We start from the raw sequence: 25,683 nt of genomic DNA on the forward strand, positions 1-25,683 counted from the left end.
GAGCCTTTGTTGATGACGTCAGCAGCGCTCTCTCTCTCTCTCTCTCTCTCTCTCTCACCGCGCTCCCGCAGAGAGTCAAGTGTGTGACTCCTTCTCTCACTCACTCACTTGCGTCAGTCTTCCTTGAGCCAGATTTTCTTGTATTTTTAATGTGGTCTTTATGTTCTCTAGGCTTCCAGAAGGACCTGTTTGGCTCTCATTATCAGTCCAGTCCCTGTACCTGACCAGTTTCAGAAGAATATTTTTGTTTGTTAAGCCACACATTGACCTATGAATCATTCAAGGATAGAAAAATATATATCTTAAAGCATGAACCAGTGAGTAACAGGTGTAGATGATGACAAATGATCAGGCCGATGATTAGTATAATGCTGATGCTGAATGCTGAGTGGTTGAAACAGACGAGAGGGGAAATGAGGTTGCTGCCTAGGTTGTTACAGTATGTCGCTAACTCACTCAGTGTCTATACCGCTTAATTTTTATGCAAGGCCAGGGCCTGGGGAGAAGACTTAGGGGACTAAGGGCATAAGGTGGGCCACACCCTGAATGGGATGCAGGGCACACATACTCAAACATTCACACACTACGGGCAATTTGAAAACGCTAATTTTCCTAATCTGCATGTCTTTGAAGTGAGAGAGGAAACCAGAGTGCCTGGAGGAAACTCACCAAGCATAAGGAGAACATTCACACAGACCCGAGGTGGGAAACCGGACCCTGGAGGTGCCAGGCGAAAGTGCTAACCACTATGCCACCATGTCACTCCAAGCGGGTGACCTAACTTTACAAAATTTGCTGTATAACTAACACTGACTGTAGTTATTTTATACTGTAAGTAGCACATTTTCATTGTAAATAGTAGTTGGAATGCAGTTTGTGGCAGAGTATTAACTGTCATGAATGATTACAAAATGCATCCAAAATTATTAGACAACTGATAAGACTTATGTTGCAGGGCCAATACCTGGTTTAGTTTAGACCTAATGCTTAGACACAATATTACACATTTTGGTATATATGTTCATCAGGTCTGCATTATTCATGTTAAAAAAAACATGAAATATTGTCAAACATACCAAATATTAATAAACAATATATTAATAAAGAATAATTGCATGTCTGTAAAGAAAGCAGCATATTACATGATAGTACAGTTTTCAGATAAAAAAGTAGCTTCCTGGGTTTTGCATAAAAATAGAACGGAGAAAGAGTGACAAAGTTACCAGAAGAACTCGTTCATGTTCTCCAGCATGCTCAGTAAAACCTCCAAGCTGTTTTATCATTAAACCTGCATAAATACTGTATGTATCTAACTTTACTGATTAATTTCAAGCAAAGGGTTTTCACACCAAATACATTTACATTTACATTTACATTTAGGCATTTGGCAGATGCTCTTATCCAGAGCGACTTACAAAAAGTGCTTTAAAGTTTACATAATTGGATACATACTTACACTGGGTTAACTAGGTTAATAACTAAGTGCCATTAGTCCAACACAACTGGGAAGAGTTTATTTATTTATTTATTTATTTATTTTTTTTTTATTTTTTTTTGGGGGGGGGGTTAGTTCAAGTACTGGAGAAACAAATGCGTCTTGAGTCGTCGTTTAAAGATAGTCAAAGTCTCAGCTGTACGGACATCTAGAGGAAGTTCATTCCACCACCTACAGTAGGTGGCAGAACAGAAAAGAGCCTGGATGAATGCCGCCCTCGATCCCTGAGAGAGCAGTGCTGGAGGATCGGAGGGAACGTGGTGCAGTGCGTGGTCTGATTAGAGCAGAGAGGTAAGTGGGTGCTGGGCCATTTTTAGCTTTGTAGGCAAGCATTAGCGTTTTGAATTTAATGCAGGCAGCTACAGGAAGCCAGTGCAGGGAGCGGAGGAGTGGTGTGGTGTGGGAGAACTTGGGAAAGTTAAAAACGAGACGTGCTGCTGCATTTTGGATCAGTTGCAGAGGACAAATCGTGGACAGAGGCAGGCCTGCCAGGAGTGAGTTGCAGTAGTCCAGTCTTGAAATAACAAGGGACTGAACAAGCACCTGAGTAGCCTGTGAAGAAAGAAATGGGCGAATTCTTCTGATATTGTAAAGAAGAAATTCGCTACAAGAGCGAGTAAGGTTAGCGATGTGTGGGGAAAATGACAAATTATTGTCCACGGTTACCCTAAGATTGCGGGCAGTGGTTGAAGGAGTGATTTGGTTGTTGTCCAGGGATATCACAAGGTTATGACATGGGGATGAGTCACAAGGGATAAACAACAGTTCTGTTTTACTGAGATTGAGCTTCAGCTGATGAGCAGCCATCCAGGATGAAATGTCTGCCAGACATGCTGAGATCCGGGTGGAAACCTGAGTGTTAGAGGGAAAAAAGGAGAGAGTAAGTTGGGTGTCATCTGCATAACAATGGTATAAAAATCCATGCGATGATATGACCTTACCAAGAGACCGGGTATAGAGGGAGAACAGAAGAGGACCAAGTACTGAGCCCTGCGGGACACCAGTAGAGAGTCTACGTGGGGCAGATGTAGATCCCCTCCATGTTACCTCATATGACCTATCTTCTAGGTAAGAAGCAAACCATTGCCACGCTGTTCCACAAATTCCAAGGCTTGTAAGAATAGATAATAGAATCTTGTGGTTCACCGTGTCAAATGCAGCTGACAGGTCCAGGAGGATGAGGACAGATGATAGTTTAGCAGATCTAGCAGCATGGAGCTTCTCAGTGACTGACAGAAGGGCAGTCTCTGTAGAATGTGCCACTTTGAATCCAGATTGGTTGGGGTCATTAAGGTTGTTCTGTGAGAGATAACATTTGGTTATAAACAGTTCTTTCAAGAATTTTGGAAAAAAAAGAGAGAAGTGATACCGGGTGATAATTGTTAACTTCTGATGGGTCCAGGCAGGGTTTCTTGAGGATGGGAATAACCCTGTGAAGGGAAGGAGGTCTTGTGAGATGGCCTGGAGCATTGTGGAAGGGATTGGGTCTAATGAACAGGTGGTGGGGTTAGATGACGAGATGATCTGCTGAACCTCATCAGATGACAGGTTGGAGAATTCTGCTAAGGGAGGGAAGGGAAGGTCCTGAGGTTCTGCCGTAGGAGTTTGGTTGGGAGCGAAGGACAATCTTTCCATCGTAGAATGTGGCAAAATCGTCAGCAGTCAGAGAGGAAGGGGCAGGAGGAGTCGGTGGGTTGAGTAGTGAGGAGAAAATGTTGTGGAGTTTGCCAGGATCATGTGCAGAGGCTTTCAGCTTTTCTCTGAAGAAGGTAGTTTAGGCAGAAGTTACGTCATATGAGAATTTGGAGAGAAGAGTCTGGTAAGAGATGAGATCTGCATCAAGTTGCGATTTCTTCCATCTTCTCTCTGCAGTTCTTAATTCTCTCCTGTTGTTGCGCAGTACATCAGATAGCCAAGGAGCAGGACAAGACGTCTTCCTTGGTTTAGATGACAGTGGGCAAAGGAGATCTATGGATGAGGAGAGAGAGGAGAGGAAAGTTTCTGTCGCAGTCTCTAGTGGTAGAGAGGAGAAGGAGTCTGGGTCTGGGAGGGATGATAGGGTGCAGGAAGACACAGAGGAAGGGGAGACAGAGTGAAGGTTTCTGCGGGTAAAAGAGACATTTTGGTTAGGTTTACATAGAATAGGAAGGGTTATGGTGAAGGATACCAGGTAATGATCAGATTTATGAAGAGGAATAGTAGTGATATCTGTGACTGGGGAAGGGCGGCAAAAAACGAGGTTGAGAGAATTCCCTGCCTTGTGTGTGGGAGGGCAGCTGTTTAGAGTTAAAGAGAAGGAGTTAAGGAGAGGGAGAAGGAAAATAGATTGGAGTTTGTCAGATGGAAAAATATTGACTGTGGCTATTTTATTAGTATTTAATGCTCTTTATAGAAGTTTATATTATGTAGAAATATTTTTAAAGGCCTCCTTGCTTATGGCATTTTTTTTGGTATGTGTCTCCAAAACGTATGCACAGTACTGTATATAAAAGGTGTTTATCAAACACTCTCATGTTGTTTGTTTAAATATTTGTGGACACCTAACCCAATGAATAAATAAGGACAATGCAAAGGGCTTCTGAATGACAATGCCCCTTAAAAATCTGGAGGGGCACTCTCATTCAGAAACATTTGCATTGTCCTTATTTATTCATTCGTGGTGGGACCTCACAATCACACTCACAAACAGTTTATGAACTTTTTTTCCAGATTAGCTCAACCTTTGCTGTTATAATACTCTCTAGTTTTCTGGCCAGCCTTTTCACTATATTGTGCAGCTTGACTGCAGGGATTTGTGCTCATTCAACCACAAGAGCATCCAATTGGTCAAACTTTACTAAAGGGGTTAAGTGAGATTGAGGTTTTTGACCTGCTTTGTGCAGGTTACTCAAGTTCTTTCACTCCATATGTGGCAAACTATGACTTGATGGACCTCACTCTGGTTCAGTTCAGCAACCACAATCATGGGGAAGACTGCTAAGCAGTCGCTCTGGATAAGAGTGTCTGCCAAATGCCTAAATGTAAATGTAAATGTAAATCCTAACTTGACAGTTGAAGACGATCATGGACACTTAAGGGGGCTAAGCCACAGAAGGTCATCATTGGATGAGCTGGCTGTTCACCGAGTGCTGTATTAAAGCATATTCATGGGAAGTTGTACATGGGAACTTATGTAGCAATGTAGATTTAAAAACTTGGGAGAACTTCATTGAAATTCTGCATTTCATTTGGAAATGAAGGACCCAGTGTTTGGAGAAAGAGTGGTGAAGAACAGAAGGCAAGTTTCTTAAAGTCCAGTGTAAAAATTTCACAGTTGGTGATGATTTGGGTTGCCGTGACATCTGCTGGTGTTGGACCACTGTGATTTATCAAGTCTAAATTAAATGCAGCCATGTATTAGAAGACTTTAAAGTTTTTCATATTTCCATCTGCTTACAAACATTATGAAAATTGCAATTTCCTTTTCTAGCAGGACCTGCAACTTCCCACTGTGCTAAAACTAACACTAACTGGTTTGCAAAAGATGATATGACCATAATTTTATTAAGTGCACTGTAGTGTAGTATAGATGTCAGAGTTAAATCTTATCCTATTATTTTAGCCAAATATGAGGCTAATATGAATAAATACTCCTGAATACTCATATCATAGATATCTTGTAAGGTAGTCAGTATTCTGTCAGAAAAAAAAAATTATGTACTGTATGTAGCTAGATTTTCATTTTTACCATCATTTAACCCAAAGATGGCATATATAACATGATTTTCAATGTGTACTTACATGAAGTACAGGAATCACTTCAAGATTGTGTTGAAAGGTGCTAAAAGACTTTTACAATGTAGGTGTTTCATAATATAACACTAAATAAGTCCCATAAGAAGCAGATTCTACTTAAGGAATGGCATGTCACAGAAGTGGGTGAGTGTCCGGTGTTTATAGGCTATACAGTAAAGATGTCTATCACCCAGTGTGCTAGTCTCTATCATCAGCTCTACATCAAAGGTCCAAAGTGTGAGTTCAATGTTTTTCTGATCTGGTGACTACTGGTCAACACAGGACTGAAAATCCACATCAGCATCAACGGAACCTATACATAATGCTCATATTGTTACATTGGACCTTATATAATTCTGCAGTGCATTAACAATGTCAAATAATGGCTTGCGGTATTTACAAGTGTCACATTTTTAACCAAGGTCCCTTGCCTTGCAGCCTTCTGTCTGGGATTCTTTTTGTGACCTCATTGATACTTATAAACCAAGCTTACAGAGTCAGCTAATATTACAGCTAGTCTAGGTCAGCGACATGCTGAGACAGGAATAACAAAACCTTTTGACAGACACTGCAGAGATGAGTGTATGAAAAACCAAGTGTATAAGTATGAAAATAATGACTTAGATGCTTGGTCATTACAAACGTGGAAGAACCTCACAGATGCAGGTGTAGGTATGGCATCCTCACAAACATTTAATGGTGCACAAGAAGGATGACTGACCACTAAGCTACAAGAAGGGCCCTGGTGAAAACTGAAGTTTTCTGGGCTCCTTGCTGTCCTTATTGGTTGTAACTTGACCAGGGAATTTATGACTAGGAAAATGTTGAGCCACGTTATACTTGATTTCTTTTGCTAGATGTCACAGAAAGGTTGTATTTTTATTAGGCTTAAACTATGACAAATGAGCCTGATTTTTTTCTTTTGAAAGATAATGTATTAAAGGTTTTTAACAGAATGTCTAGAAATTGACCGTTAGCATTTGCTTTTTTTTTTAAATAAAAAATTTATACTACTCTTTGCAGAAGCCTACCTTTATGTATTTTTACTTGTACTAAAATTTTAACTTATAGAGGTTTGAACTTAATGCAGTGTAGATTTAGTCACAGATTTAAAAAAAAATCATAGGATTTTTGTATTGTGACTAAATAGCGTATAATCACTGAAAATTGTCAGGATGAACTAACCTAGGTGACCAGAAGACTTAGCTTTAGCGATTAGCCCAATGTAGCGTGGATGGTGAACCCAAACGCGGAAAAAAGCGAGTAGGTAGGATAACCACGCTTGTTAGTCTAAGGACTCTCACAGAAGGGGAGCAAGGGAAAAACACAAATTTAACCCGCGTCCTATAAACACACACTCAAGATCAGAAAGCGAAACCCAAATAAAGTGAGTACTCACGAACCGATGATGGACAACCAGAACCGACATGGGCTGAACTCAATGACTGAGCGCTGAATCGTGGTTTGTTTACTCCTCTTATACTTCCTGATTTGCGACCGCTCTACTTCCGGGTCCTAGTGCCGGTCGCCGATTGAGTGTGCATGACAGTACCCCCCTGTCCAGGACCGGCTCCTGACGGTCCTGGGGTGGAGGATACCCGACGACGGTAGTCCCGGATTAATTCGGGGTCGAGAATGAACCGGGACGGAATCCAGGATCGTTCCTCGGGGCCGTAGCCTTCCCAATCGACCAGGTACTGGGTGCCCCTGCCCCGAGGGCGTGAGTCGAGGATCCGGCGCACGGTGTAAGCGGGACCACCGTCGATAATCCGGGGAGGAGGAGCAGGGGGGGTGGGTGGATTCATTGGAGAGGTGGTGAAGTGTTTTAGTTGGGAGGTGTGGAAAACTGGGTGGATCCGGAGCGCCGCAGGCAGCTGGAGCCGGTAGGTGACAGGGTTTATCCGGTGGGTGATGCGGTATGGGCCGATGAACCTGGGAGATAGCTTGCGGGATTCTGTGTGTAGGTGCAGATTCCTTGTGGAGAGCCATACCTTGTCACCTACGTGGTACAATCGTCCCGGAGGGTGTCGGCGGCGATGCTGGGCGACGTAGGTGGTATTGGCACGTTGGATGGCGAGGTTGGCTTGGTTCCACAACCGCCGACACCTACGGACCAACTGTTGGGCCGATGGTACATCAACCTCCGGTTCTTGATGGTCGAACATCGGAGGTTGGAAACCATAGCATACCTCAAATGGACTTAGGTTGGTAGCTGAGGAGACGTGGAGGTTGTGGGATAGCTCGGCCCATTTGAGGTAGCGGGCCCAGGAGCGCTGGCGATCCGAAACAAAACACCTCAGGTAGCGCTCCAGTTGTTGGTTGGCCCGTTCCGTCTGACCGTTAGTCTGGGGGTGGTAGCCGGAGGACAGACTGCAGGTGGAATTGATCAGACGGCAGAAGGCCTTCCAGAACCGGGCGGTGAACTGGGGCCCTCTGTCCGAGACGATGTCCTTGGGGAACCCATGCAGGCGGACTACGTGTTCCAAAATCAACTCGGCAGTGTTTTTGGCTGATGGGAGTCCGGTGAGGGCCACCAGGTGCACGGCTTTGGAGAACCGGTCGATGATGGTTAGGATGGTGTCTTTTCCTTCTGAAACCGGCAGGCCCGTGATGAAGTCTAAGGCGATGTGCGTCCAGGGCCGTCGGGGAATGGGTAAAGGCTGGAGCTCTCCGGCAGTAGGCTGATTGGTGTCCTTGGCCCTGGCGCACACCGGGCACGCCTGAACGAACTCTTCGACGTCCCTTCTCATGGTGGGCCACCAGAATGCCCGTCTCACAAACTGTAATGTGCGCCGAGTCCCTGGGTGTCCTGCGACGGGCGAGGAATGGCCCCACTGGAGAACTTCGGGGACCAGACGCTGAGGAACAAAGAGTCGTCCAGGCGGCGCACCTGCCGGCCCAGTCTCCGCAGCCTGAGCCTGGCGAACCCTTGTCTCTATGTCCCAGTGGATGGGTGCAATGATCCGTGAGGTGGGGATGACAGGCACGGGGTCGGTACGACAGATGGAAATTGAAGTGTTCAAAAAACAATGCCCACCGTGCCTGTCGTGGGTTGAGTTGTTTTAGATTCCGGATGGTGATGAGGTTTTGATGATCCGTCCAGACCATGAACGGCTCACTGGCGCCCTGGAGCCAGTGACGCCATTCCTCCAAGGCCCACTTTATGGCCAACAGCTCGCGGTCCCCTACTCCGTATCGCTGCTGAGTGGGGTCGAATTTCTTGGAGAAGAAGCCACAGGGGTGTAGCTTCTGGTCTGGACCTCGCTGAGAGAGAACAGCGCCAGCGCCCACATCTGACGCGTCCACCTCTACAACGAACGGTTGGTTGGCATCTGGGTGAAGAAGAATGGGTGCCGTGGTGAAGCGATGACAGAGTTCTTGGAAGGCGGAGATGGCTTCAGGAGTGAGATGAAAGGGATGGGAGGAGGGCCTGGTCAGACTGGTTAGTGGTGCTGCAACTGTACTGTAGCCCCGGATAAAGCGACGATAGAAATTCGCAAACCCCAGAAACCGTTGGAGCTGTTTGAGCGTCCTGGGTAGGGGCCAAAGACGGACAGCTTCCAGTTTCTGCGGATCCATGGCCACACCCTGGGACGAGATGACAAAACCCAGGAACGTGGTGGAGTGCTGGTGAAAAGCACACTTTTCCAACTTACAGTACAGCTGGTGAGCGAGCAATCTCTTGAGAACTGCCCGTACATGTTGGATATGTTCTTCGGTGGTGCGAGAGTAGATGAGGATGTCGTCTAAATATACAAACACCCATCGGCCTAACATGTCTCTCAGGACATCGTTTATGAATTGTTGGAAGGCCGAGGGTGCATTGCATAGTCCAAAGGGGATGACCAGGCTCTCATAATGTCCTGTGGGAGTGATGAAGGCCGTTTTCCACTCATCACCCTCTCTGATGCGCACCAAGTTGTAGGTGCTCCGGAGGTCCAACTTTGTGAACACGGTGGCACCAGAGAGGGCGTCCAGGGCTGAGTTGGTGAGCGGCAACGGATGTCGGTTTTTGATGGTGATTTTATTCAACCCCCGATAGTCGACACATGGGCGAAGTTCTCCTCCTCTCTTCTTCACGAAGAAGAAGCCGGCGGCCGCTGGTGACGAAGAGGGCCGGATGGTTCCATGGCGAAGGGCACTGGCGACGTATTCCTCCATCGCCTGTGTCTCAGCCGCCGACAGTGAGTACAGGTGGCCACGGGGGGGAACAGAACCTGGCTGCAGCTCTATCGCCAGGTCGTAAGGGCGATGTGGTGGAAGGTGAGTAGCTTTTCGTTTACAAAAGACTGCAGCCAGGTCACGGTAGGCGGAAGGAATAGCGTTGGTGTCGACATCGGGGGCCTCGGACTCCGTGGAACACGTCCCAGCTGGGTCCCGTAGGCACAGCTCAGTGCAGGTCGGCCCCCACTGAAGGATTTTATTTTTTGTCCATGAAATGAGAGGGTCATGTTGTAGCAGCCAGGGGTATCCGAGAATGATGGGAGGTGAGGAAATGGAGGTGAGGTGGAATTGGATGGGTTCGTGGTGTTGGTTGATGATGAGGGTGATGGTCTGAGTCTGGTGGGTGATGGGGCTAGATGACAGAGGCCGACCGTCGACGGAGGTGATTTGCACTGGCTGGGATAACGCCTCAATTTTTACCCCCAGTTCTTTGGCATAAGTGGAGTCAATGAAGTTGCCGGCGGCACCGGAGTCGATGAACGCTGCACTTCTGACTCGTTTGTGGCCAAACTGGAGGATTACCTGAATAGTAAGACGAGAGGTGGTTGTGTTGATGGTGCTGGAGATTTGGAGGGAGCCCGGTGAGTCTCTCCTCCGGCTCACCGGGGCTGCGCGTTTCCCGGACGAAGAGGACAGATCGCCCGGTGGTGTGTCGCGGACCCACAATAAGCACACAACCCCTCTCGATACCGGCGTGCACGTTCTGCGGTAGTCAGGGAGGCGCGTCCTAATTGCATGGGTTCCCCGGCTCCAGTGTCAACCACGGCAGGAGGTGGAGATCCGACAGGTCCAGTGGTGGCAGCAGTGAAAATGGTCGGTGAAGGAGGTGTAGGATGGTGAGAGGTGAAAGCAGGCGGCAGGGTCCTCGGGGCTGGCTTCGGACGAGAGAGGAGGCGCTGGTCGATGCGGAGGGCTAGCTGGATTAGTCCCTCCAGCGTGGCTGGAAGCTCTCGTCCGGCAAGCTCGTCCTTTATGCGTGACGCCAGCCCCTCGTAGTAGGATGTCCGGAGCGCGGCGTCTCCCCAAGATGTCTGCACGGCGAGGGTTCTGAATTCAGCGGTGTAGCGGCTCACGGACAATCCACCCTGCCGCAGGTGATAGAGCTTGGTGTCGGCCTCCACCTCGCCCGCAGGGTGTTCGAAGGTGAGTCGAAGCTGGCGTGTGAATTCATTATAAGAATGGGCGGTGTCTGAGTCTGATTTAATCACTGCCGTGGCCCACTCTGCTGCCTGCCCAGTTAGCAACGAAACGAGAAGAGCAATGCGTAGCCGATCGGTGGAGTATTTGGTGGAATTAAACTCAAACACCAGATCGAGCGCTGTTAAGAACACACTACATTTCCCGTCCGTGCCATTCCATTTTTCTGGTAAAGCAAGAAAGACATCAGTAGAAGGGGGGGGGGCGGGGTGATGCGGAGCCGCGACCGCCGCGACGGGAGGCCGGCTCGCCGCGCTGTCAACAGCCGCCCGGAGATCCGCGTTCTCCCGCCTGAGCTCCGCGACCTCGCGGCGCAAGGCCGCGACATCTTGGACGCTCTGGCGCAGAGTAGCGATATCCCCGGTTAGCTTATTGATTAGCTCGGCATGCTGGTCAACCACGTCGCAGAGATGCGCGTAGTCCGCTGGGTTCACCGCTTTTGGCTCAGTCATTCTGTCAGGATGAACTAACCTAGGTGACCAGAAGACTTAGCTTTAGCGATTAGCCCAATGTAGCGTGGATGGTGAACCCAAACGCGGAAAAAAGCGAGTAGGTAGGATAACCACGCTTGTTAGTCTAAGGACTCTCACAGAAGGGGAGCAAGGGAAAAACACAAATTTAACCCGCGTCCTATAAACACACACTCAAGATCAGAAAGCGAAACCCAAATAAAGTGAGTACTCACGAACCGATGATGGACAACCAGAACCGACATGGGCTGAACTCAATGACTGAGCGCTGAATCGTGGTTTGTTTACTCCTCTTATACTTCCTGATTTGCGACCGCTCTACTTCCGGGTCCTAGTGCCGGTCGCCGATTGAGTGTGCATGACAAAAATATCCATTAACTCTTTAATATGACTGCTTGTTTGTTTTTTGTATAAAAGATTTTATTCCTATTTCTGAATTTACTGATTGCCTTAGTTCTTACTCTCACTTAATTCTTTATACCGCTTATCCTGTACAGGGTTGCGAGAGGCCTGATAGGGTAGATCCTGGATGGGGTGCCACAAACATGCACACAGTCACACATTACGAGTAATTTGGAAACACAAATTAGCTGAATCTGCATTCTTTTGATCTGTTAAAGGAAACCGGAATACCTGAAGGAAACTTATCAAGCATGGGGGGAACATGCAAACTCCACACACACGGTCCCAAGACATGACTTGAATGCTTCTATTTAGAATTAAAGGCCAAAAATAGATATGCAAATAAATGATAAAAATTTCAAAAGTCTAATGAAGAGAAATCACAAGATCATATGACATCTATTAAAATTGAAGCAGGCCCTAAATCGATTAGACTGAGGAACCTGGGCTAAATTTGGGCGTGACCCAGAATTCAAATCTATGTAAAGATGTTCCACGTTGGGGGTTGTGTTCTACTCTACACAATCTGATTTACTGTGATTTGTCCTATTGGAAGGAATATTAGAGAAAGAGATTTGCTACATCTGCCTGTGTTGATCCTTTACCAGTAAGCATATAGAAGGTACTGATGTGCATTCTTTGTGTCCCAGAAAGAGCCCTGCAAGCTGTCATGAGTTAGTGCAGTTGATTTAGTAGCTGTGCCTTATTATATTGTGGACATGGGTTGCTGAGCACTAGTAATCAAATGTTCTTCAATTCTTCAGCAGGTCGCTTGGCCACCTGTGTGGGATTTCAGTTTTTCAGGACTGGATGATTTATGGCGCATGGCCCTACATGTTGACCCCAGATGCCTCCCCCCTTGGGCACATGCAAATGTGGGCTGCAAAGGGAAAAAAGGGTGGCATCATATACAGGGGCTTTCTGTGTCTGTGTGAAAGTTACTGCCCTTGAGAAAAGAAAGCAGGGACGCTGTGAGGAACTATAAGAATCCAGTCAGACTGGCCTGACTAGATTGGGTACTTAGAGGCGGAGAGTAAAATAGCTTGAGTCAAAGTAAAAAAAAAAAAAAAACCACACACACACACACACACACACACATATATATATATATATATATATATATATATATATATATATATAGATAGATAGATAGATATAGTTTGTTTCGTTTGTTCTCACGTGAAGTTTAAACGTTAGAATGTTAATGAAAGTACAACTGTTAATAAAGTATTTTACATTAAGGATTTTGTCGTGCACCTTTGTGTGATTGTGCATCTTCACATAAATATACACAAAAGTATAAATACATTTAAATGCTGCTAAAGGGTCACTCGAAAACAGAATTTCAGTGTAAATGTTGGCGGAAGTAGTTCTGTGTATCGAGCTTGCTGGATGAAGGTGCAGGTGGATGGCGATGGGCGGAGAGAGGGAAGAGGCGGAGTGCTTTAGGAGTTTAGGAAACCTCTGCTTGGAGAGAGCTTCAGGTGGAATATATTGGGCCATCGCCGACCACTGGATCAGATCCAGGATCTCACAACTACCAGTAAGGGGAATGCTGGAGTAGGAATGCGACTTTAAAGCGGACCGGGCATTATTTCCTGCTAAAACTCTCCCACTAAGGTTCAATCCAGGGATAAGATTTAGATTGAAAGGATAATAAACCGTGAGAAACAAACTCGAAACTCAGGCGAACTGCGTAAAAGCACTACAGCTGAACTCGTGAGCTGAAGTCATGGACCAAGGCTAACCCTCTGCTGTGTAATACTTGATACAGAGGATTCCTAGAAGAAATTGCGACTTCCGGTTTATCTACCTGTAAGTACTTAGTTGTTGTTTGAAGGACTCACTAAGGGTCGAGGTTTCGAGTGCTGACGTCAGAGCGTCACTTGTGCGTGTCATTAGCTCTTCCTGGAAGCAAAAGCAACACCCTTATTTACATTATTTAGATAAAATTGCAATTAGTCTAAGCAAAAAAATCTTAATACTTTTATTAAACAGTACAACAGACGTATGTGTGTATATGTAGGAAGGTATTGTGTCATTCGTGGTGGTATTCACACTAGTATGCAAGTTTTCCTCGTAGTAGCATGGCTAAAAGAGGCTGTTCAGGTGTAAAATGAATTTGCTGAAACTTATTTGTGACACATGCTGTAGCTGAACAAATTCTCATAGTAATGTGTGGTAAATTCTGGTTTTATAATAATGTAATGGTTAATAGTTAAAGTCAGCTGTGTAGTTGCCTTTACAATAAAACACTGACTGGCTATAAAGGGGAAAAAAACTTATTTTTCCAAATGTACAGTACTAGTCAAAAGTTTGGACACACCTCCTAATATATGTTTTTTTTTTTTTTTTTTTTTAGTGATTTATTTTATATATTTTCAAACAAATCCTGGAAATTTCACACATGCAGCATTAGGTAATTAAGAAACAACAACAGTAGTCATTGTTATTTTAAGACATGAACGTCAGCTGTTCAGGAACAGTTCTGGCAGGAACAATATTGTCAAGCGCATTTGCAAACCCATTAAGCACCATGATCAAACTGGCTCTCATGAAGACCATCCCAGGAAAGTAAGACCAAAACTTACCTCTGCTGCAGAGGTGAAGTTCATTTAGAGTAACCATCTTCGAAAATCACCAATTAACAAACAGCACCTCAGATTAGAGTCATTATGGAGGCTATACAGAGCACAAGTAGCAGACGCATCGCAATATCAACTCTTCATAGGAGAGTATCGCATATTTCAAATGCCTTCAGCATGGTTTTACAATGTAGAAAGAAATCAGGATGCATGCAATTGGAAGGTGTGTCCACCCTTTTGACTGGTAGTGTACTGTATGTCAGATATATTAAATACTAAAGCCTAAATTACAGACATTACTTAAACACAGGAATGTCTACACATTTTATATATAGTATATAGAATTATTTTGTATAATTTTACCATATGTTATTTTTATATTACTCTAATGCTCATCATATGTTTATTTTTTAAACAATCTTCAAAATTTATTAACACTCATCTCTAAATAAAAGAACATTTAAAAAATAGCTCAGATTAGTTAAAACTGTTGCTTGTAATTTTGTAATAGTGTATTGTATTGGAAATCAGTTATACATATCTAACTGAATTGTAGGCTGCATTTTTACTGACTCAGGTTTTTACAAAACCAAAATCAGTCTCTCTGCAGACATCTGTTGCTAATTTAGCCAAAATGTCAGATGCATGATGAATGTGTGACTAAAATAACACATTCACTGGTATTTGTCCCAGGTCATACACGTTCATGGCCTCAAATGCATTAGTTGATTAGATAGGAAAAGATGAAATATTCAATCAGTTACCAGTTAGAAGTATCAAACCAGTATAATTCAAGATACAAATTCCTATGCTTTTTATTAAGTGAAATTACATAATCATGACGGACCTCTTCTCTGATTAGTTTTTGCTGTTAGAGTAAACAGTAAGAAAGAGTAGCCCTGCAGTGTAGATTTATGGCATGGCAAGTGATTACTGAGTTAGATTATGTAAATAGTTATTGGAGAGCTATAATATACATACAGCATAAGTCGAATGTTGCCCTGTTCAGTTTCATAGGCGTACACTAATGATGCTTTTGACATAAATTTCTGTCTTGTGATTTAAATGACCAAGTGGAAGCTGGTTTAATTATAACCAATTACGTAGTATTACTCAGTAATTACTCATTATTTTTTTTTAGGCATTTGCCACACCCCTGTATCAGGTTCTTTATAGATTTTGGAATTTGAAAAAAGTCCATAATGTTCAGTAAACATTATAAGACACACCCCTGATTAAACACCTTTACAAGCAATCAACTATGATTGTATATGCATTTGATTTCTGTTCTAGGGCTGGGCCAAGTGACAAGATAATTCCAATATCATGACATAATATACATGTTACAATATACTTTCTGAAATATTGCAGGTTTTGGAAACTCTGATTTGTAAATTTAGATATTAAAATAATTTTTCTCTTTTTAGTGTTATTTATTTCTTTAGAGTTTGTAGTTGGCTTATTTGTGATCATGTGCATGTGACATATTGTGTTCAAATATTGTGCTTGATTCATAGACATAGACATGATGAATATTTCATAGCTCATGTCACTCACTACCCGTCTGTAAAGTACACAACCATTGGTAAAGCTTTATGCTGCATCCATGACTGACCATGCATTATTAATTGACAGATTTTACTTATGCTTTGGGTCTGTGAAACTTTGTTGTGTGACTTGCTGTTTTTCACATTGGTTTGGGCGTGGGTTTCTGGGTGTATCTCAGGAGAATCTTATGTTGATAGTCTCAGTTATTTTTGCTTGTCTCAACTGGCCCCATGTCTTTGACTCAGACATCTCCACATGCTAATTGACACTTTAGTTGTGTATCATTTAATCATTCACTAAAGAGTATGTGTGAGGGCTTTGTGCTTTGTGCCTTGTGTGTCCTTCCAACACTGTCTAGATTTAGGAATTAACAGAGCAATTTTTTCGACACTTTTCCTTATCTTATTATTAGAAATATTTAGGATTTGGCTGTAGAAGAACCATAGGCAGCCTTTTTTCCCTTCATTCCAAAATTCCCTATGTAATTTATTGCAGTGTTTTTAAGCAGAAAAAAAAGTTATAGAAAGGTTTAATGCAATACAAGTTAAGTAAGTGGAAAAATCTAAAAGAAACCTGAATAACAACTTGCATTTCATAAACAAGCATGTAGAACTAGTGTCCATGCTTTTTGGCACAACATGCTCTTATGTTTTTATTTGAATATAGTAACATAAGAATGTAATAGCAAGCATACAGCAGTGATATACGTATGAGATATAATTGGAGTGATACACAGTATCCTGTTATATTTACTGTTCCTGACCACATCTACAGCTACTGCTGCCCTGTGTTTAGTACATGAGTGTTTGGTAAAATGACACTTATTACATAATTACTAATTACTTTTCCTGAATATGTGTTACCTTGCTAAACAGGTATGATGAGCAGCTAGGTGCTTGATCCTTGGCCATTTCAGTCTTCCTCTGAATATTCAATCAAGCAGAAGTCATTCAATTGGGTTCTAAATGCTGGTGCAGTTTCCTATAGGGTATACTGTCCAGAAATTCATTGTTTTCTCTTAGCATGTTATTTGCTTGTTTCTTGTCACTTCTATCCTGTTTGCAGTCTGTAGGTCAATTTACCCTCCATTCCTCTTGCAATTATGCTTTCCTCTTTAGTTTGTTTTGCATTTATTTTATTCAACTTGTTATGCGTTTGACAAAGTAAATTACTGAGGTCATATTCTTAGAATTGTCTTGGTTTAAAAAATGTTTAAAAAAATCATTAATCATTAAGATCATTAATGTCAATTACAATAAATGCAATTTTTGTAAGATTTTGAAATGATAACGATCATGAATACGTTCCTATTATTATTATTATTATTAATAATAATATGATAAGAAGTAGTAGTAGTAGTAAAAGTAATGTGTATACCTCCTTCCAAATTTGCTGTCTATTGGCTTACAAGTTCATAACCTAAAAGTTTTGCTGTGGATGCCTATCTGTTGTCAATAGCAACTCAGCATGTCTCAGTAATATAGTAACAGCGAAAGTAGAGAATAAGCCATTCCAAGACACTGCTTTCATGCTCTAACAAATTAGAAAGGTCTCGTCTCAGACAATTAAATATCATTATGACAAGCAATCGTCTATGGGAGTAAATTTATGATTGAGGTAAGCATTGTTCTGTATAGACCATGCAGAACAAGACCATTTACTCTGAGCTCCACTCACAAGTTAGAACATGCATCTGTGAATCAACAGAATTCATAGAAAGTATCTTTCAAAGCACGATATCACCTTTTCCACTTTCACGTTCCACTTTCACGTTCCACTTTTGCAACCGTGACTTTGATGATCATGTTGCTACCCAGCTATGGTATATTTGATAAATTAAACATTAAATAAACAAAATTGTACTGTGTCTGTTTATAGATGACTCTTTACAATTCTTTATGTTTAATAGGAGAAAACTGTTGTTCTGTAGCTACTGACCTTAACAATACTGTGTTGTCTAAATTAAGGTAATGAAATTGTAGATCTTATTCAGAGTAAACAAAGGCTCTATTGTTCTATCATTGTCGTCTATCTAAACATTGCCTATATATCATCTAGAGTACCTAAAGTAACATTAGGTTTAAAAGCACGAGAAAGGCTTTTCAGTTCAATTATTGTACTCTAGCTAACATTTTATTCAGTGCTTAAAAATGTACCTTTTACAATTCAGGTCACCTGCTGTGCTGAAAAGCCATGTAATTATGATGGATCCAGACTCTCAGTTGCTGTACCAGCTTTTGGCAGATGTGCAGCTGGAGCGTTTTTTCCAGAAGATCCGTGATGAACTTAATGTGACGCGTGTTGAACACCTGGACTATGTCAAGGACACAGACTTGGAACTGATAGGCATCCGGAAGCCAGGTTTTTATTCAAACTTTATTTCCATACACAATGTTAGAACTATTTTTAATTGAATTATATAACTGTATTTATGTCATGTTTCGTGTCAACAGGGCAAAGAAGATTATGGGAAGCAGTCAAGCGTCACAAAATGAATGCACGGCCACGGTCATGGATGGCCAGGGTAAAGCCATAAAACTTTGTCATGTATTCTCAACAATCATTTTTTATAATGTATCGAGACAATCTGTCAATCATTTCATAACAGGTATTTACTGGCCGAGGACCAGAAGGTGGTGACCAGTCGAGTGGTGGTAGTCCTGGTCCAGGGCCAGAGACAGGGCGAGCTCTTGCCTGTCTTATCCATGACAGTGAGCTGGTGTTTGGGGAAAGGCTGGGCTCTGGAAACTTTGGGGTCGTGAAGAAGGCAGAGTGGCATGCACCTAATGGACAAGTGGTGGGTTTGGTTGTTTCTACTAAAAGGTGTTTTATGTTAAGGCGTTAATGTAATTCCTTACCCTTTCTCAATTTGTATTCACAGTAGCAAGTAACAGGTCACTCATGTTGCTGGGTGTTTGTCACTTGTGGGGATGTTAAGTGACCACTTATATGGTCTAATATGACATTGTAGTAACATATACCGTAGTTTAGTAAAAAACATGTTATATTGTGTTTTTAACAGAACTATAGACACGTTTATTCTACTGTAGAAAAATATGAAATGTGGACAGAAGACCAAATGTGGATTATTGTTAGTTAGGAGGTAGACGCTAGAATTGTGTACATTTTGGGAAACCATATATAATCTGAGCTGAAACATTGGTCAGAAGAATTAAGTAGTATATTTTTACCACTTTATAGCATGCTTAACTAAAAAAATAATCGAGGAAATCACTATGAAGGTGTTGCTTGTCGCTTTGTCTCCATGTTGCTTGCCACTGCTATCACGATTGTTATTAGCTTCTGTTTCTGCACACTCGTATAGAAACGGAATTGTTGTCTGTTGTTGCTTTGTTACTTGCTAATGTGAGTCCTAACCACCACAATTATTAGCAGCCACAAAGAGAAGGAACCCATTAATGGTTAGTGCTGCTATGATTGATGTGTAAGTGCACTGCTTCCCCACTGAGAGCGTGAATTTACCTTTTCAAACTGAGATCGATCGGGAGATCACCGATCATGGCCCATCAAGATAAAAAATGTTAAATTCAGGTCAATTACAAACTTACAAAGTCAAAACCAAGCTGAAAACCAAGCTATATGTAACCACCAGTCCCTATGTTATTTAAAATATGGCTTCATATGCCAGTACAGGTTTATATTGCAACATATTAAACACCTGATTAAACAACACAAAGTCATAAATTAAACACTTCTGCTTTTTTTTATTTACTTTCACATAACCATCCATAACCGTCTTATCTTGCTCATAGCTGCCTGTTGCAGTGAAGAGTCTCCGGAACAACATGTCCAGGGATGCAGACCTAGTAACAGAATTTCTGCAGGAAGTCACTACCATGCAGTCTCTGGACCATCCCAATATTATCCGTCTCTATGGTGTAGTCCTCACTCAGCCTCTAAAGATGGTAAGTTTTTGTTCCTTGGTACATTTACACATGAGACACTTAAACCCAGTAGGCTGGGTTTAAAGTGTATTCTAGAATTTTTAAAACTTTAATAAAAGTAAGATGTTTTCTTTAGGGGAACATGTTAAAATATCTTATCAAATAAGTTTGTTTAAAAGACAGCTTTGCTATAGAAGTGACCATCATTACCTATTGATTTTGTTTACTTCAGGTGACTGAATTGGCTGTTGTGGGTGCTCTGTATGACATACTCCGCATGCGGCGGGGCAATTTTTCACTCGCTCGTCTCTGGTTCTTCAGTACCCAAATTGCTGCTGGAATGGAGTATTTGGAGTCACGTCATTTCATTCACAGAGATCTGGCAGCCCGGAACGTGCTCCTGGCCTCCAAAGATCTGGTGAAGATTGGAGACTTTGGTCTGATGAGGGTGCTGGGTTTTGACAAAGACCACTATATCATGGGAGCCCACAGACGTATCCCTTTTGCTTGGTGAGGGACTAATATTATTTTTGCTTATCGTACTTATTTTACTTATTTTATTTTTATTATCTTACTATTGATGACTTCGACCTAATACAGTGAAACCTTGGGTTGCAAGCATAATTCACACACAAATGGAATCAATCCTCTCTGACTGAACAAACCAGTCTCTGTCTGGTTACTGAAATCTTTTTTCAATTGGCATAACTTTAACAAGGACCCTTTTTAATGACCGTTGCTTTTGCCTCCTTTTACGGATTTAGCGGAAATGTGACATTGCATTATCGTTAAATAGATTGATCTCCCTCACTGCTACAGCCTTTTTAACTTTTTTTTCTTCACAAGGGCCATTGTTGCAGTGCAGTTACTAAAAAACAGTCCCTACACTTGGACACAAAATAAAAAAAATGCTTTTCACCACACACACATAAGGTCACAATGTCATATTAAACAGTACACTCAGGCACAGTAGTAGTGATGGATCGTTCACAAACGTTTCGTTCTGCAACATGACTTAAAAGAACGAGTAGTCTCAGAGTGAATCATTCATTTTCTACTGGGCGCGCAAAGCATTACAAAACCTCAGTAGGTTATGTACAGGAAACAGAAATGAGTTACCTTTGAATCTTCTAGTCCAAGTCATTCGTTCTTTTGTCAAGTGACTGTCAGACACTATGCAGTGCAGTATACAGGAAACAGAATTGAATGGTTCTTCTCATGAGTCTTCTAGTCCAAGTTGTTTGTCCTTTTGTCATGTGATTCCCATAGACGCTATGCAGTGCAATAGATTTGAAAGAACAAATGACTCGGACTAGAGGATTCATGAGAATAACTGTTAAATTCTGTTTTCTGTGTAATGCACTGCATAGCCTCTATGAGGGTCACGTGACAAAAGAACAAATGATTCAGACCAAAAGATATGATGGTGACCTGCTCATTCTGTTTATTATAATATGTTCTTAGCTGCGTTGTATTATTTTTATTAATGGAACTGCAGCCAAAATTTGTGTAAGTAGACGTATTAAAAATGTAACGTTTCCCTTATGTCTGATCAAAAGAATGAAATTAACTAAATAACAAAATAAGATTTGTTCACTTGATGAACGAGATTACCGAGTCACTAAAATGGTCCAAACTTCCCATCACTAGTGCACAGATGTTAACTATATGAGGGACGCACGCTCACTGAGACTGAGCATGGGGGGCGATTTCCCACAATCCCACAACGCGTGCGAGAGAGAAGAACCATTGGCTCAGTCGTGATTATGTGACGCTTAGCAGACAAAGCGTATAGGCACTACATATCAAGACCTCGCTTGTTTATCAAGTTAAAATTCATTACAAATCTTGCAAATTACTCTCAGTCCAAGGTTCCAGCGTACTATGTTATTACTGATCTTATTTGATACAAGGATATTTAAAAACTGTAGATGATTTGAAAAACATTCTCACACCTTTATTAAACATAACTTATTACTCAATAATTTGTAAGTTAAGGACCCACACCTACATGAAATGAGACAACTTCTACTAACCTACTTCCCACATTGCAACTACCCAAGAATGACAAAGCGGTTAATTTGCAAATAAATGCAACGAATGCATGTATATCACAGAATAACTCCTGCATTGCTCATTTCTTGTTAGTTAAGGGGTAGCTAATTTCCTCAGGAATGTGTGTTTCAACTATGGGACTAAAGGTGCCTTTTCTACACTAGCCTGCTTGGTGGTCCAGCAAAAACACGTGGACAGATATACACTTTAATTTATTATTCACAGTAAAGTGTGTTTTAACATACATTGAAACTGAGCCATGCAAATTTAAATACAGTGTTGTTATATACAGGTCATCTTCCATTCGTAAAAATATTATTCTAAAACATCTTTTTCAATATTAGCTGCAAGTATAATCAGTTTCTCCTAATGTCCATCCTAAATGTCAGTTCGGATCCTTAAGGGATAAATAAGCCTTTCCATCTGACGTAATTCATGTACGATTTCAAATCAATGGTCTGTTGTTGTAAGTGTGTAATTGTGGATAGTCAAGCATCAATTGAATAGATGGTGACTGAATAATCTCTTTCTTTCTCTTTCTCACTCTCGCTCTGTCTCTCACTCTGTAGGTGTGCTCCTGAGAGTTTGCGTGTGGGCTTTTTCTCACATGCCTCAGATGTCTGGATGTATGGGGTTACACTGTGGGAGATGTTCACTTACTGTGAGGAGCCCTGGCTTGGGTTGTCTGGAAGACAGGTTTGTGTGTATGGATGTAAAATGTTGTCACACTAAAACGAGACTAATGGTGCAACTAACCTGTCACATCGCTATCACATCTGACAGACGATTGCTGTTGTGTGTTGTGTTTTACCGGCACGTAACATAGGCAACTAATGAAACCTCACAAAAAAACGTGGTTTTGTTCACGACGACCACTTAAAAACACGCTTTGTTCTATGTGTAGATCCTGTTTCGTGTGGAAAGGGAGGGAGAGCGCTTGCCAAAGCCTCCTGACTGTCCTCAGGAGATCTACGGTTTAATGCGGAAATGCTGGGCGTGCAACCCTGCCGAACGTCCCACGTTTGCCCAGCTCACTGGTATGGTGGCCGAGGTTAGTGTCCGGAAGAACGTGTATACATATATGCAGTAAGCAGAATAACCATATGCATTTGTGGTGTCGTGTCAGAAGACTACTTGGTTCATTCAAATGTTCTTTGATTTGTTTTGATATTGAGTCGATTGCTTGTATAATGCTCATATTTAAATTGTCTATGTGTCTAGGCTCAGCCTATGGAAGTACGTGCACTACGGGATTTTGTAGACCCCAGGAAGCTCCCTCTACAGGTCAATGATACAGTGACTCTCATAGACCATGGGTAAGACAAGGAAGGGCACCAAGAAAATAGGCCAGAACTAGAAGAGATTAGCTTACTCCAGACCTTTGAGCCCGCATTTATTCCTCAGTCTTTAAGCTCTTTGCAGAGACCTCTTTACAAAACAGGGTATGCTAAAGGTTTTCTCGTAGTCACCGCTTGACTGGAGAAAGACTGACTTTAAGAATTGTTCTGTTTAAGGAGGAAAAGGGAGTTTGATTAAGTGCTTGTGTGTGGAAAGTCTGTAAGGAACTATAAAAGTGATTATACTCAACAACCGATTCACTCCCCATTCCTTGCCTAGGTTGGATTTGTGTGAGTGGAGGGGTCAAAACCAAAGAACCAACCAAATTGGTTGGTTTCCTCCAACACTGACTGCTCCCTTCGGTTCTTCAAAGGGACCAGGACCATTTAGTCCGAATTCTGCAGCTGGTTTTATTTCCCCCCCACTCAGAGGAAGCCTACAGCACACTGCACATGGAGACATCCATCCAGACCGCAACTGGGGAGCTCCAGAACGACTTGACGAGTGAGTGATGCTGTTTTTTTTTTTTTTTTTTACCTACATAATATTGAGTTCTAGATCATCTGTTTTGCTGTCTTTGCAGTCTGATGGTCATTGTGTTGTTATGGTGGTTTCCATATCTGTAATCAGTATATGTAATCATTTCAGCCCTGGAAATAGAAGAGCTCCTATGATAAGGGAGAAACCAGAATCCAATCTGAGGAAAATGGCAGGTTAGAATAAGTATACAAGTACAGTAGCTTTAGAAATGCTTCCACCAGACATATGATGCGTTTTTATTTCATTCTCATATTTCTCAATGCCTCATCATTTTCCATCCCATTTCTCTCTAGGAATGTCCCGCAGTCTAGAATCTGTCATGGGCTTCCCTCAAAATGGCAGTCAAGGTGGTAATGGGAACTTTGTTCAGCGCGCTAACGAACGAAAACAAATCTCAACCGGCCCCGTTCACGACATTCGCAGGTTCAGTGATGCAAGTGGCATGATGCCTCCTCCACGTCCACCACCACCCAACATTAAACGCTTGAAGCATCAGAACGTGATTTGTGATCGACGATTAGCAGGAAATCCATCTCCTCCTTCTTGGCTTTTTCCTCCTCCTTCACCAAATCTACAGTTTCAACCACAGCAGCAAACAAGAAGTGTTAGCAACCTAACAAAGATGGCTCATTTGGCCAAATCAAGCCCTCAGCTAGACAGTAACGTGCCTATGGAGAAAGAAAGAGAGAAAGAACGGGAGAAAGAAAAAGAGAAGTTACGGGAAAGGTACCCACCACAACAGATCCAGGTAGATAAGGAGAACCTTAAGGCACAGGTATCGACATTTTCTTTCTTCTTATTTTTTTTTTAAAATAAGCCTATCGATAATAGATTTAAATCATATTTTATACTGCACTTTAACACTTTTATTTAAATACAAAATTTAAACAAATGATCAATAAATGTATTTAATTTCGTCTGCTTCAAATATTACTGTGTTGTGATTTACACAGGTTCAGGCAGCAGTCCATGGAGTAACTGATGAAGAAGTTCAGAAAGCCCTACAACGCAATGACTGGAATCCAGTGAGGGCAGAGCAACAGCTGAAGGTAAGAACATTTTCTTATTTCGCTTTTAAAAAAATCCATATAGCTTTCACTCATTCACTCTGTTCTGTGCACCATTCAGGCAGAGCAGCTTTACTACATGAACCAGTGCTCTCGAGAGGACTGCCATAAGATACTAGCTCGCTACAACTGGGACCTGCAGCAGGCCAGCCGTTTTGTAATCCGCATGGCTGCTGAGAGACGCAGTGACAGACCTTAGGAACAGGATGACGCGTTTCAGTCAAACATCGCAGTAAAAAGATACTCTGTGAGCTGCAATTCAGGATTGAACAACAAAAAGGTGCCACTGTGGTGCTGTTTTCTCCATGTGGTCGGATCATTCCTGCATCTTGGGAGTCATTGCCTAACACTATTTTCAGACAGAAGCACATATGGAGATCTAGTAACACAATTTGGTTGTGTGTTAGCACAGCATTGGGGGGGCGGGGGAGGGGGGGGTCCTTGGTAATACCTCGTTCTCTGAGGAAACAGACATCTAGTCGTGTCCTGTTAGTTGTATTAAAGTGGCTGATTCAAGACATAAACTTTGTGGAAAATATAGCTCCTCTGAGTTAAAACATGTTCCTTCATGAATTAGAAGTTGTTGTTTTTGTTGCTTGTTCACCTCCGTATTCACAGGTATGTAACAGCTCAGCATTGCCCCCTGCCTACTGTGTGAATAAGTACCTTGTTTAAACCTGCACAGATCTGCCAACACGGAATCGCTCCACATCAGCACTTGTACTAAAAATGAAGAGTTGTTTCAAATGTTTTTCTTCAAGCAAAAAAAGTGCAACAGAGCTTCTGGTGGAACTGAAACGGTGGCCTGTTTACAATTTTAGTTGTTCATAGTTTGTAGTTCATTTTCATAGCTTTTGTTGAATATGTGTAATAGATTAATAGAAAAATAGATTGATGTATGTGTAAATTTTATCTAAATTAATGTTGAAATAAACCTGAAACGTATAAATTTCAAAGACAAAATTGTAATGAGGTGTCATTAATTCTGGCACCTTTTATCGTTTGCCATGCAATTTTCTCTTTTTGTTATCATAGCTTGTTCTTTTTTTTTACGCTTTTAGCTGCAAAGATTTGCACATAAAT

At 42.2% G+C, this 25,683-nt stretch overlaps 1 protein-coding gene across 1 annotated transcript; it reads left to right on the forward strand.

The window, feature by feature from the left end:
* Positions 1 to 13,041: 13,041 nt before the first annotated feature.
* tnk1 (tyrosine kinase, non-receptor, 1) lies at positions 13,042 to 24,864 on the forward strand. Its single transcript, XM_053492493.1, has 14 exons — positions 13,042 to 13,377; positions 17,866 to 18,056; positions 18,149 to 18,219; positions 18,304 to 18,492; positions 19,469 to 19,621; positions 19,833 to 20,110; positions 22,225 to 22,351; positions 22,560 to 22,706; positions 22,877 to 22,971; positions 23,273 to 23,497; positions 23,642 to 23,706; positions 23,827 to 24,308; positions 24,487 to 24,582; positions 24,662 to 24,864. The coding sequence occupies exons 2-14, from the start codon at positions 17,897 to 17,899 to the stop codon at positions 24,797 to 24,799; spliced, it is 2,226 nt and encodes a 741-aa protein (XP_053348468.1). The 5' UTR covers positions 13,042 to 13,377; positions 17,866 to 17,896; the 3' UTR covers positions 24,800 to 24,864.
* Positions 24,865 to 25,683: the final 819 nt, after the last annotated feature.

This window comes from Clarias gariepinus, chromosome 1 (assembly GCF_024256425.1).
Source record: "Clarias gariepinus isolate MV-2021 ecotype Netherlands chromosome 1, CGAR_prim_01v2, whole genome shotgun sequence".
Classification (NCBI taxonomy): Eukaryota; Metazoa; Chordata; class Actinopteri; order Siluriformes; family Clariidae; genus Clarias; species Clarias gariepinus.